This window comes from Abramis brama (assembly GCF_963993115.1).
Source record: "Abramis brama genome assembly, chromosome: 4".
Taxonomy (NCBI): domain Eukaryota; kingdom Metazoa; phylum Chordata; class Actinopteri; order Cypriniformes; family Leuciscidae; genus Abramis; species Abramis brama.
Window position 1 is genome coordinate 55517428 of NC_139966.1, and position 15189 is coordinate 55532616.

The 15189-nt window shown below is 35.6% G+C and overlaps 1 protein-coding gene across 2 annotated transcripts in view; it reads right to left on the minus strand.

Annotated features, from left to right (window-relative positions):
* The window catches only part of LOC311082314 (uncharacterized protein), a 16602-nt gene extending 7256 nt beyond the window's left edge, over positions 1 to 9346 (minus strand). Inside the window, exons 1-4 of one of the 2 annotated variants that reach the window (XM_084113075.1) lie at positions 9212 to 9346; positions 1418 to 1653; positions 1156 to 1228; positions 976 to 1066 (exon numbers count right to left, since the gene is read on the minus strand). In XM_084113075.1, the coding sequence (XP_083969201.1) occupies positions 976 to 1066; positions 1156 to 1228; positions 1418 to 1653; positions 9212 to 9242 (431 nt within the window). In that variant the 5' untranslated portion in view covers positions 9243 to 9346. Of the gene's footprint in view, positions 1 to 975; positions 1067 to 1155; positions 1229 to 1417; positions 1654 to 2814; positions 3068 to 9211 lie in introns of those variants that run through there. The other variant, XM_084113074.1, reaches the window with a different exon arrangement.
* Between the last annotated feature and the right edge of the window lie 5843 nt (positions 9347 to 15189).

Consider the following 15189-nt stretch of genomic DNA (forward strand, 5'->3'; position numbering starts at 1 on the left):
AGCTAGAGCTGCACGATTACGGATAAATTGAGAATAGCAATCTTTCTGTTTAAGTTAGAGATCACATTTATTCCACAATTCTGAATTGAAAACTAAACAAAATAACATGTCATTTACTAGAGGTTCTGACTAAATGTTCATTGCTGCAGTCTATATAAACATATTTTAAATGAAAAATGTTATTTAAAAATATTTTTCAATAACTGATTCAATGACTCACTCATAGACTTATTTCATTACTGGATGAATCAGTAGCTAAGTTTCCATCCACTTGTCAATCGAATTATCATAAGTTCGGTAAAAAAACTCATGCGAATAAAGCTGGTGAAACTGTGTTTCCATCCAACGGCTTTAAAGCGTAATGACGTCACATGCTGTTTTGCGATCAAATTGGTATATCGAATTGATTTGAGACATTTTAAGGTGTTTCCATTCATTTTCGCACTGAATCGCACAACATTCAAGCAAACATTAAAATCCGACGAGACCGAACGCATTTCATTTGAGTCGATATTCATGAAATTCAATCGAATTTTACTGTTTCCATAAGGCATTTTTCATTCGATATCACTTAATTCGGATAAAAACGTGTGGATGGAAACATAGCTAGTGTTTCTGAACGAATCTCTTGAATGAATGATTCAATGACAAATTAATTTTTAACCGTCGCTTGTCGCCACCTACTGGTGTAACGGTGTAATTGAAACAATCTTTATTTGAAGTGTTTCAAGCTTCTTTCAAAAGGTGTTTTACTCTATTTTGCTTCTGTACACAGCGTTTATATCAGAACTATAAACTTTTATCCCAGTACTTCTGTGACAATTTGAATTACTGTAACACAGAAATAATGATACTGTGTGGTTGAAAAGACTGCTTTTGAAGCCGTTTCAATCCTACACATGATAACTGCTCTCTCCGCCAACGCAGATCTGAATCAGTGTGATCATGTTCACTTTCACAGTAAATAACTCTCACCAGTTTGTAAGCGGGTCCAGCTGGGTCAGTATGGAGTTGAGCATCTTCTCGGTCTGAGCCAACCTCTGCTCCAGCTCATTCAGCTGATTCTCTGGAAATAAATGGTATATATGAGTATATGAAATAAATGGCGAGATATTAGAAACGCAAATTTCAGCATTTTCATTCATGCACACAGACCCGTCTCCTCTGACTTCTTCACTCCTCGAGCCGCTTTGGCTTTTTGTGCTTCAGAATCACTCGCAGACTTTATCTGCAAACACAAAAACACAAACCTCTCAAACAGCAACCCAGAAGAATGGATGTTGTTTTGGCCCCTATAACGAAGCCTATTTTTAGGAACATTCATTTTTTATGCATTGTGCCATCATTTCCTTGACCTTTCGTGAATGCAGAAGAAACATTACTGTATTATGCATAACAACAACAGAAAAGTCACCACCTTTAGAAACTTATAAGCGGCAAAGAGCCCGACTCCGATGGCGTAGATGGGCATGAGAGTGAAGACGTAGCCCTTATTGTTGCTGTTGGATTTGTATTTGTCGCTTTTCATCTCCTGCTCCATGAGTTTCTTCATCTGATGCATGTTCTCCACACTCTGGGACATCTGAGGCGCTGCGTTCTTGTGGAACTGCTGCTGACTTTTCACGCTACCAGGACCGACACCGGAACCAGGACCTACAGGACAACACACAGACCCACAATCCCCCAAATATACATCAGATTCTCCAAGGAGACAATCTAAAAACTATTGTGAATATGAAAATGATATCAAACATTGGGGTTTGATTGCTTGGTGCACAACAACAAAATATAAATGATATCTAAAAATAAAACAAAAGTTTCTCAAGTGTTTGTTATGTTTCCAGAATGTATGCAAACATGTAATATTTACATATAAGTTTAGCATCTTTAAAAGAAAATATGCATAAAAGCAAATTACACTTTTAATTTAAAAAATAAAATTGAACATGAAAATGATATTAAACATTAGGATATGATAACTTGGACAAAATATAAATATCTAAAAATAAAATAAAAGTCACTCAAATGTATTTTATGGTTTTAAAGTACAGAATGTACATAAACTTATATAACATATAAGTTTAGCACGTTTGAATGTAAATACGGATAAATGCAAATGACAGCTTCCTCTGCACTTTTACTAAAATAATTTTGAACATGAAAATGACATTAAACACTAGGATATTTGAGAACTGGAACAAAATATAAATATATAAAAAAAATAAAACTCAAATGTGTTTTAGGATTTTAAGGCACACGATGCATGTAAACATGCTAAATTCACATTTAAATATGTAAAATATCAATGAAAGCAGATATGGATAAAAGCAAATGACAGCTTGCTCTGCACTTTCACTAAAAATTATTTTGAATATAATAATGATAATAAACATTGTGATTTGTTTGCTGGGTGCACGAGACAAAATATAAATATCTAAAAATAAAAGTTAACGTTAAACAAATGTATTTTATCGTTATAAAAGTACAGAAAGTACGTAAACATTTATAACATATTTAGATACAATTTTAAGCATGCATGAATGCAAATATGGACAAATGTAAATGACCGCTTCATCTACACTTTTACTCAAATAATTTTTAACATGAAAATGATATTAGATATCGACTAAATGAAATGAAATATAGATACAATAACAAGAAACATTTTTTGGGGGGGGAGTAAACTAAGGGTGTTAATACAAACTTCACAAACCAGAGACGTAGTAAAAATTTGCAGCAAATCAGCAAAGACCGTCAAAAGGCCACAATAAAGAGAGTAAACAAACACAGGTGTGCTCGAGCTCGTGCGCGCACCTCTCCTGCTGATCCGCGGGTCGAAGGACTGAGCGTCTCTGGCGCTGCCGCTGAACATGCGAGGAAACAACACGAACACCAGCAGCACTGCGGTGAACGCCATCACGAGCTGCTGCGAGGACGACAACACCATCTCTGAATGGGAACTAATGCTGATCAATTACATACACGAGAATAGTGATTCACCAATCCCCACACTGTTGACAGATCGCTTCTTCTGTTTGTGTGTGTGTGTAACGAGAGAAAAAGCGCGAGAGCGCCACCACTGCCCTCTACAGGACTGGCGTGAAATTACAGCTTTACTCGGCGTTAGAATCTGATTTCCACCTCCATAAAACTTGCTCTGATATTCAAAGTATCCCGTGTCTCTCTGACATGATATAATGTGAAGAGAATGAAACACTCACACACACACATACACACATTGTGTTTTCATGTTTTATGGGGACTCTCCATAGACATGATGATTTTTATACTGTACAAACTGTATTCTCTAAATATTATATAGTAGGCTATATTAGTCCTAAATCTTATTAATAATTCACGCCAAAAACTTAATTCCAACATGCATGAAACCAAATACACGTGCACATAAATACACGTGCATTTAGCCCCGTTGTACCCGTTATACTCCTGCCGTGGGAAACAACGAATTTACTGAAACAGAAAGCTAGAAAGAATTGTTATCAGTAGAAAACTGCAGAGACATTAAGTTGAGCTGTATGAGGCCATTATATCTCTCAATGCACACTTCATTAAAGGTTTCAGAGAAAACTTATATTTTGCAGATTTTATCCTAATTTGAATGAAGATATTGTTTTATTTTTATTGTATTGTATTATTGTATAACACTGTGATTTTACAGATAATTACAATCAAAAATAAAAACAGAAATTTTAATAATTCAGTTTTTGAATAAATGATAATAATAACTAATCTGGTGCCTATTACACGTCAAACTAAGATTGATGTGGGGGCAAAAAGTAAGACTGTTAAGTTAGCACTTTTAAACATTCGCTCACTTAAAAAAAAATCACTTCTAGTCAGCGACTTAACCAAAAACAACCTGGATTTTATGCTTCTAAATGAAACCTGGCTATAGAAGACAGCTGCAGTGCAACAGTCCTCAATGAAGCATCCCCTCCTAACTTTACTTTTATGAGTGTCTGCAGAGCTGTTAAGAGAGGTGGGGGTCTAGCTGCTCTTTTTAAAGATATCTATCGGAAGACAAAACTTGTAGTCCATTATAACATCTACAAAGACAGCCTTCATGCTTTCAATATGGAACTAGGCAAAGCTAGACAGACTTTCTTCTCAAATATTATAAACTGCCATTTAAAAAACACACGCACTCTTTTTGCTACTGTAGAGAGACTGACAAACCCCCCAAGCCAGATTCCCAGTGAAATGCTCTCAGACAACAAGTGCAGTCAGTTTGCTTCTTTCTTCTCTGAGAAAATCAATAATATCAGAAAGGTGATCAGCACATCCTTGAGTTGCGCTGGGGTCAGACAGATCAGACCACCTGAGAAAGTAGTTACTATGTCTGACTTCAAAGAAATTGATGGCAAAATTTTGGAAGAAACCGTACAGCACCTTAAAACATCAACCTGTGCTCTTGACACACTTCCCACATCTTTTTTCAAAGGTGTGTTAAACAGTTTAGAAGCAGATCTTCTAGAAGTGGTAAATGCCTCACTTCTCTCTGGGAGTTTTCCAAACTCCCTGAAAACTGCAGTTGTCAAGCCCCTCCTGAAAAAGAGCAATCTGGATAAGACCATATTAAGCAACTATAGGCCGATCTCAAATCTTCCTTTCATAGGCAAGATCATTGAAAAAGTTGTCTTCAATCAGCTGAACAAATTCTTAAGCTCGAATGGATACTTTGACAATTTTCAATCTGGTTTCCGACCGCACCACAGCACAGAGACAGCGCAAAGATAATAAACGATATTCGCTTAAATACTGATTCAGGCAAATTATCAGTGCTCGTACTACTCGACCTCAGTGCTGCATTTGACACTGTCGATCATAACATACTTCTTGACAGGCTGGAAAACTGGGTGGGGCTTTCTGGGATAGTCCTAAAATGGTTCAGGTCATACTTAGATGGGAGAGGTTATTATGTGAGTATAGGAGATCATAAGTCTGAGTGGACATCCATGACATGCGGAGTCCCTCAAGGCTCGATTCTTGCGCCACTCCTGTTCAACCTGCATATGCTCCCAATGAGCCAAATAATGAGAACGAGCCAAATTGACGACAGACGACACACAGATTTACTTAGCCCTATCGCCTAGGGCCAGTTGTTCAAAACATTTAATCTGGATCAAAATTATCCGGATTTGGAAATCCCATTTTTTCTTGTTCAGGATCAGGTAATCCGTCTTACTTTTATGCCGGTTTTTCAAAGCAACATTGGACTGGATCACCCTGATCCAGATACACAGTTTTCAAGATGACCAAATCCGGATTACCAGTGCTCTAAATGGGACAACATATCACAATGTGGGCGACCAGTGATGTGAAGAACAGGCAGAAGAGCCAACATGGGGTCACTGTAAGTGTTTCTTATTTTGAGACAAAACACAAAAATAACATAAACATCCACTTCCATTCATAATTTCTTTTATGACCCCTCATCTGAGCCACAACACATAAAACACACATATATACATTAACGAATACATTGTGGATATTTTGAAAACATCTTAAAAAAAAAAAGAAAGGCTAAATGTCCAATAAATGTCTTCTTCATCTCTGATGATTGTTTCTTTGAAATTAATATACGGAGATAAATGACAGAAAAATGGAATATATTATTTCTGTTTGTTATTGAAATCTGTTTGGGTGATTATTTCACGGGGACAAGATCATTTTTATTTTATTTTTACTTTACTATACTATACTGAATAGCTTAATTGGTAGCCTATGTCTACTTTATCACTGTTAAAACGGTTACACAAGTCAAGTGCAAAATATAAATAAAGTATAGACACTAAATAATACAAATGTATTATTTGACCAATTTTAAAGTTGTACTACATTTTCTTCCTGGAATCCACCTTGAAATCCTACCCTCTGTTGGGATCAGGATGATCCTGTTTTTTTGGATCAAAGTTATCCAAATCCTACTGACAAGTTTTGAACAACTCAAACTGAAGGTTTGATCCAGATTAAAACTAGGATTGGATTCCGTGATCTAATCTGATTTCAGATTCCTTCTTTCCCTTTTGAACAACCCATTTTCAAGATTTGATCCAATCCGATAACCAAAATCCGATCAGCTTACCTTTGAACAACTGGCCCCTGACGATTACAGCCCCATTGACTCCCTGTGCCGATGCATTGACGAAGTCAACAGTTGGATGTGTCAAAACTTTCTTCAGTTAAACAAAGACAAAACTGAAGTCATTGCGTTTGGAAACAAAGATGAAGTTCTCAAGGTGAACGCATACCTTCACTCTAGGGGTCAAACAACTAAACATCAAGTCAGGAATCTTGGTGTGACACTAGAGTCAGACCTTAGTTTCAGTAGTCATGTCAAAGCAGTAACTAAATCAGCATACTATCATCTGAAAAATATTGCAAGAATTAGATGCTTTGTTTCCAGACAAGACTTAGAGAAACTTGTTCATGCTTTCATCACCAGCAGGGTGGATTATTGTAATGGACTCCTCACTGGCCTTCCCAAAAAGACAATAAGACAGTTGCAGCTCATACAGAACGCTGCCGCCAGGATTCTGAGCAGAACCAGAACATATGAACATATCACACCAGTCCTCAGGTCTTTACACTGGCTCCCAGTTAAATTTAGGATTGATTTTAAAGTATTATTACTGGTATATAAATCATTCAATGGCCTAGGACCTCAATACATTGCAGATATGCTCACTCAATATAAACCCAACAGATCACTCAGATCATTAGGATCATATCAGCTAGAAATACCAAGGGTTCACTCTAAGCATGGCGAATCTGCTTTTAGCTATTATGCTGGAACAGCTTCCAGAGGAGATCAGATGTGCTCCTACAATAGTCACTTTCAAATGCAGACTCAAAACACTTCTGTTTAGCTATGCATTTACTGAATGAGCACTGTGCCGCTGTTCGTCCGACTGTTTGTACTGTACTGTATTTTATTTTATTTTTCTAAACTGTTTTAATTATTCTTATTTCTTTTTATTATTTTAATTTCTTCTATGTAAAGCACTTTGAATTGCCATTGTGTTTGAAATGTGCTATATAAATAAACTTGCCTTGCCTAAATACAGCATCAATTCATTAATAAGTTGAGTGGTTATGACGCAATCGTTAGCCTATTTTTACAAAAACTGCTTCTACGGGGCCATAACGTAAGATACAAGGTAATGGAGCCTTTTATACATTTTCGTGTTTCTTTAGAAATAAATAATGGACAAATGGAGTCTTTAAACGCCTCAGGTGTAAAGTTATTCGGTGTCAAAGTGACGCCAAAATGAATGGGAGTCAATGGAATGCTAATAGCAGGTGGAAGTCTGTTAATCAATGGCGGCGCCCGGGGAAGCTTCAGTGTTTTCTGAAAGAATACCCCCTTGTGTATTTCAAGAACGCATATACAGATTGTTACGAAACTTGGTATGAGTCATCAGCACGATGCCCTGAAGGAGCGTGAGAAGTTCCAAACGTTGAGAAGCCGCGGGCCGACAAGGAGTGGGCTGACAAGGAGTGTGTTTTGTGCGCATGTGAGTGTATTGTCCTCCCTCCCTGTTAATTAGTTTGGTCAACTCCATTGCGTATCTTAAAATACGCCCCCTTTCATGTCTCATTTACAGAGAGAGAGAGAGAGATTGATCCGTTACAGCGAATTTCTCTGAGCAGATAATTACAAATAATTGTCCATGGATGAAAAGGTGGAAGAAAAGAAAAGGTGGAGCTGAAAAGTTATGCTTTAAAAAAAAAAGAAGCATAAGTTTAATGTCACATGATAGCCTAATAGTATGCCACGAGGATTCGTGTTAATGCAAAATAGTTTCAATCTGGATTCAGGAGTTACAGCTGAGTGGTGCAGTCTACTCTGCTGAGTAGTGTATCTTACACTGCACTAAGAAGATACCCCTGACTAGCTGATTTGCTGTCTTGATAGTTTTATATTAATAATGTTGTCTTAATGTTTTTCTGTTTGTTTCCCTTTGTTTTACAAATATGACCTAATAAATGTTGTGTTACTTAAAATAAATGTTTAAATAGCATTTATTTTGTATTGTGTTATATTTTTATGCTATAAGTGGTGTTAAATATTATTCCGCACATTAATGAGCCAATGTGTTTTGATGTGGGATGTGGTGGGCTGCTTTGGGCCAGAAAGTCCAGGGCCACTTTTTGGTCCCAATCCGCCCCTGCATCCAACCTTTCTTCTGTCAGACTAGTGGAAAGAAATCACCTAAAATACACTTTTAAGTGTTTATTTTATCACACTTTATGTATTTGCATCTGTAGATTTCAATTTCAATACCTTTAAATGCTGTGAGATTTGAGTCAGAAATCTCCAGTTTAGCAGCTTTACATTCACCAAACTTACAGTTGTATTCCATATCCAGAAGGGTTTTAAAAAGGGATTTGTATATATATTATTTGCCATACATATATTAATAATATTATAATTATAATATTATAATAAATAAGTTTATTCCTTAAAATATGGTGAAAATATTTTTTTCTGGCCGTTGACAGTATTTTATTATTTATGGAATGATAAAACAGATATTTAAAATCGCCTCTGTAAAAATATATTTATCTGTCTTTTTTTAAAACCTATTTTATTTTAATTTATTTTTAACCTTTAACCAATGTTCAGATGTCTGTTTTGGAATTTTATGCAAATTATTTTGCTCAAATGTGGTTGTATTCTAATTTTAATACATTATTAAGTTGAGTATCCAAAAACTGATGACTACTAAAGTAAAAGTAGGCTACTTAATGAACTATTTAGTCAACTAAAAGTTATCATCTCTATTAGACAATATTAATCGTTAGACAATGTCAAAATAAAGAGAACGTGCGGAGTTTTGCGTTCAGGCATGTAAACGGATGCACTGTCTGACACCCGAAGGAGAAAGTGAGAACGGTCAGAACGGTTCACAGACAGTGCTCGCCTCGCGCTCATGACCGCTGATATCTGAACTCAAACCACGATCAACTGCACATGATCGCACATGCTCTCCAAAATGTAATCAAATGTATATTTCTGCAGGCGCATTTAAACTGCTGGTTGTCTTATTTAATGTACACATTAAGTTATATGTCCAACAACTGGTAATGTCATACTTTGTAGTAGTGATATCGTGTACTTTGCGTAATGATCTGTTTGTAAAATGTATTGCCTGTATGAAATGAAATCGCATGTAGCTGTACCTACCTGTGGAATCGTTCACATGATATGCTGACATGCATACGCAGATGTCCAACTAATAAAGAGATGAGCTGGCAAACAAATACGCTGCAGATTTGCTTTCACTTGACTGTATGTCTTCCACTTCATCCAATGCTCGTGATGTTCTTTAATTCCCGCTCAAGACGATTCAGTGCGTGCAGGGAACTGAACAAATCATTTAAACTGATTCGCGAACCAAATTACACAGTTTTGCAAAATAGTCTTTGAACGGAATCGACTCTAAATAGTGATTCATTTGTGAATGGGGCATCGCTCCAAAAGAGACAGCGCGCGCTTGGAATTAACTACACATTTCTTAACGTGTAGGCTATGTATTGCATTAAAATAAAGTAACGAGAGTCTCTTTTTTTTTTAAAAAAATGTTTAATTAAAATGCAAGCTACTCGAGTTAAAATAAAAGTACCCACATTTAAATCTACTCTTAAAAGTACAAATCAGGGTTCGAATTATGATTTCATCTTTGTGGGGGTCTCTTTAAAAAAAGGGGGAAAAAAGTAGCCTATGAGCAGGCGCGGTAGCTTAATAATGTAATATAAAAATATACAAATTTGTAAATATAATACAAATTTAATAAAAAAGCGTTGGTAACACAATTCAATTTAAATAGTAGCTACATTTGGTTTAATTTGTCGTTTAATGAGGTCTAATATATGCTGTTAGTTGTGAGAATTTTCACGTGAGTAAATAGATAGATCCGACAGATTCGACCGTGTACTTAAGTGGTTCAGTAGTAGAACATTTGCCAAACGCGTCGAGGTTCTGGGTTCGAATCCGCACTCATATAAGTTTTTTTTATCAAATCCGATTATGTTTATAAGTGGTTCTATATCAGGCAGAGACACGTTTGTGTGCATTTTGTTTTGTAATTTTACTGGAACGAATAGAGAGTCTCCACAACGGATTGAAGCGCGCCCGAGTGAAGACTGTGCGCGAGCCACAAACAAACACAGTATCCGCGCCAATGATCGCAGCGGCACTTTTATCACTTGATTTAAGCATAAGGATGTACCGTAGTGTGATGACGATCCGAGATTCCGCGAGATCCATGTGTTTGGCATCTTGTCCTATCTTTTAAGTCATGCTACAGTAGTCTGAAGGAAAAAGTGCTTTATTTGTAATTTAAAATAATGGTGCTGATGATTTTTAGAGACCCCCACAGGTGTATGATTTTACTGCTTTCATGGGAGCTCATCCTCTCTCTATGGGAGCCAGTGGGAGCTGAGCTCCCATAGAGAGAGGATTAAACGACAAATTAAACCAAATGTAGCTACTATTTAAATTGAATTGTGTTACCAACGCTTTTTTATTAAATTTGTATTATATTTACAAATTTGTATATTTTTATATTACATTATTAAGCTACCGCGCCTGCTCATAGGCTACTTTTGTTTTCCTTTTTTTAAAGAGACCCCCACAAAGATGAAATCATAATTCGAACCCTGCTCCCACGTAATTCAAACCATGGTACAAATGTTTATTTTTATTGTATTGTATTGTATTGTATTGTATTATTGTATATCACTGTTATTTTAAAGATAATTACAATCAAAAATAAAAACAGAAATTTTATTAATTCAGTTTTTGAATAAATACAGCATAAATTTAAACGTATTGATTAACAGTAGAAAAGTTTCATCAAAATGAAAACAGATAGGCTACATCTTGTTGTATAATACATTGTTGTATAAATAAACACACTTTTACAGTGGTTAGTAAAAAATAAGATTGAAAGTAGAAAACAAATGAAGACTAGGGCTCTGAGACTGAAATACAAGAAGTTTTCAACAGAAAAACGTATAAAATGCAGGTTAGAGATAAGGGAGTCAGGCACAGCCCGAGCTCACGGGAGTTATCAAGGCCACTCAGAAACAGGAGGAAGAGGAATTTTACAGAGAGAGAGAGAGAGAGAGAGAGAGAGAGAGGGGATGAATTTAAGAAAAATTTTAAAAATACAAACATAACAAAAGCAAATGTAATTAATACATTTTAGGATATTTAGTAAACCAAAGAAAAAGTTTGAATTATGATTAACTGAAATTATTTTACATAAAGTATTAAGATATGGAAATGCAAGTATGCTGTCGATAGCCTACTAATAAAAGTTGCATGTAAGATGCGATAATAGCTGCGAAATTAAAAACATTAATTTCATTTATTTAACAAACTGAAAATCTAAAAAATGCTGCTTGCAATAGGAGACTATAGGTACTAAAAAATGTCTGAATAAGGGAGATTACCATAAAAAGAGCTATAAAGAATAATACAAGTTAGGATAGTTGACAGAAACTTTCCTCTGATATAAAATTCGTTTGATCCTTGCTTTATCATAAAAAAACAATGTGACAAGAAAACAATAAAACTATGAATAAGATAAAGAAAAGCTTCTAAAGCTTCAGGCGAGCACATGACTGTTTATGGTCTGGGTTACAGTGGATTAAGTGCAATGAATATCTGGAAGACAATAAACAAAGTAACTTGCTGGTATATAGGCCTACTGTGTATTGTGTAAGGACTAATTTTCCTGCTAAAACACCGTGCAATAAAGCCATAAGAATTTTTTTGTTTTATTGTTAGATCTGGAATGGAAAGTTAGTCACCATCAGACATAAAAATGGGAAGTATGATAAAAGTTTATCACAAGTTTAAAATCTAAAGTCAGATTTCCATGGTTAGTAACATTATTGATCTTATCTATAAAAAATCTACCGCAACTGCTACTTGGGCACAGATATATTTAAAAAAATGGTGGAGTGTTCCTTTAAGGCTAGGTGACAGAGCAGTCTTTGGGACCCTTTACCAGGAGCACCCCCATACAGTGCTGTTTCAGTGTTTTCCTGTTGGAATACATTGCTTACTTTTAGAGTCATCTTTGAGTAAATGATGTAATGTATTTATTTTTTTCTGAATTGGCTTTTCATTTACTTCATTTACTTGTGTAATTGGCATGATACATTTTTACCTGACAAATACATGTTACGTCTTGATTCATTCTGCATTTTTCAGAAATCATTATTTCCAGTAGATTAAAGTGCAGTCTGGTGTTTCCGCAAATCTCTGTCCAGGATAGATCAAACTAAAGGCACTATGAATGGACCAAGGGGGCACATCTTAGGAAGACCTTCCGATTTCTGACTATTCCCTGACTTAGCATGTTGTACGCTGCAACTATTACAAAAATTACACCTACGGGTCAGCAGTGAGCGGCCGCTTAGGGTAAAATAGTTGCACTGCACCCTCTGACTATTTCAGGACTGGCTAGTTTGTGATCGTGAGCGCACATTCGCGACGTGACGTCTCAAAGAGACTATGCATCCTGAATGAATGAATATTTGAAATTATGAGATGCTCAGAATAATCAAAGATCTAAATGAATTCAATCAATATTTATGATTATTTTCTAATCAGAAACACAATCTAAATTTAGTTATCATTTGAAATTGGAGTCAGATTAAGCGTGGAGCTAAAGTAATATTGAAACTAAATTCAAATAAATTAAGTGAACTTCACTGGAGTGCTGAAAAGACATACACACATTATTCCTTCGCCCACACACACGATTCCGTCGTTGGGCCAATGGGTGGTCCTTACAACTGTATGGTAGTAGGCATTGAATTTGGGCCATGGACCTGTGGTGATTTAGCAAGTAAAGGCACAATTAAAGGAAAAAAGGTGAACAAAGAAAGTAGAATTGGAAACAGCTGGGTATTTCTAGCTTCGTATATGGTCATAACATAGTGAAATAAATACGAATGACACAAAGCAAGTGTTTGAGACATGGGAGAAAGCAAGATAGACAGAAATCTTGCTTTGTAGATGGCAAAAATGTTCCAGCCAGAGTGAGAACTGGTTACAGTTGCTAAAAGCTATTTATAGTATAGCAAAAGAATGCACATCACAATAAGTAATGTGGTTAAACGTGTAGTATTATGAGCTGTTTCCTGAAGGGGGAGACAGGAGTAATTGTTTAACAACAGGAGTATACCGTAATTGATGCGTCATTAAACCCCCAACACCTAGAAGCCTAGAGCTGACTACACCTCTGACTCAAAGCATGATTATTGTATTTTATACTTTTATAATGAAGTTTTATTTACCTTTACATTTGTGTTTATTATAAAAAGAAAATAAATTCAAATTGATACCAAAAACTGCCTGCCGAGGCTTGACATATGTGACCCTGGACCACAAAGCCAGTCACATGGGTACATGTGTACATGAAATTGAGATTTATACATCACATGAAAGCTGAATAAATAAGCTTTCCATTGATGTATGGTTTGTTAGGATAGGACAATATTTGGCCGAGATACTATATGACAATCAGGAATCTTAGGGTGCAAAATAATCGAAACATTGAGAAAATCGTCTTTAACATTGTGCATTTATGTTCGTGATTGTGCTGCATTCACTAAAAAGAAAAATCTATTTATTTTTTTTACCTTTCAAAATGGTTCTTTTTAGTAAACTCTGTGCACACAAACATATTCTCAATGCTGGAGTTCATGTGTAGAGCCTCTGGTGACACTTCCATCAAAGCTTCATGATGTGTCGAGCCTTCTTAGTATTTTAAAAATGCTATCATAAAAGTGCCCCAAGCACCCCCATTCAAAAGGCAATTTGACCGAAAAATGAAAATGCGGTCAAACTTGAAAGTGGGGTTTCTATTCTAATTATGCTTTTAAACGAAAGTTTGCCTCGGGTAGATTCACGAAAAAACCCTATTGCATTTTGGCGAGAGTTTAACAGGTCCACCCTTAAAGCCTCCAACTGACTCGAGGTCTCTTACACGTACGCAGAAGTCATGAAAAGTCATAGAATTCGTAGTAATGCAGATGAGCTGCGCATTTGAGCCTATCATATAGTTTAGGCAGGTAAATATAAAAAGCATGGCATGATCACCGTCCTCCGGATGCCAGGACTCTTCATTCCAGGCTTTGTGGAAATGGATCACAAACCTAGAAGGGGACTCAGTTTCTTCATGTTTCATATTGGCTGTGTATGTAATACTCCTTTAGATCTGCAACGTGACTCCAAGAATGGTTTGAATCTGCCTATGCGAGTTTCACAGGTCCCCCAGGCCAGTTGATCCTCAAAGAATTTGGGTTAGTGCTCCTGTTATCTCATCATCGCTGTTATCTCAGTTGAGCGTTGATCTAGTCTGCGATTTCAGAACAGTTTGCCGGCTGCAATGGAAGAGGGCAGAACAGATTTAATTGTGGTCAGATCAGTTGGTTTAATTACACCAGTAAGCACGAAAGGGTAAACAGCATTCTCAATAAGAAATAACTTCTGAATAATTTTGAGACTGCAGAACTACAGTACCAGTCAAAAGTTTGGAAACATTACTATTTTTAATGTTTTTGCAAGAAGTCTCTTATGCTCATCAAGCCTGCAGTTAAAAAAACAAAAAAACAAAAAAAAACAGTAATATTATGAAATATTATTACAATTTAAAAGAATGGTTCTCTTTTTTAATATATTTTAAAATGTAATTTATTTTTGTGATGCAAAGCTGAATTTTCATCAGCAAGTACTCCAGTCTTTGGTGTCTTATGATCCTTCAGAAATCATTCTAATATGATGATTTGATACTCAGTTATTATCAATGATGGAAACAGTTGTGCTGTTTAATATATTTTTTTGGAATACTTTTTTCAGGATTCATTGATGAGTAAAACGTTAACAGCATTTATTCATAAAAACAGCATTTATTCAAAATAAAAACATTTCTAACAATATAAATCGTTACCATCACCTTTTATCAATTTAACGCATTCTTGTTGAATTAAAGTACTAATTTCTTTAAAAAAAAATAGTTGTTGTTCCCAAACTTTTGAACGGTAGTGTATATTGTTACAAAAGATTTCTATTCTAAATAAATACAGTTCTTTTTAACTTTTTATTCATCAAATAATCCTGAAAAAAGTATCTCAGGTTATAAA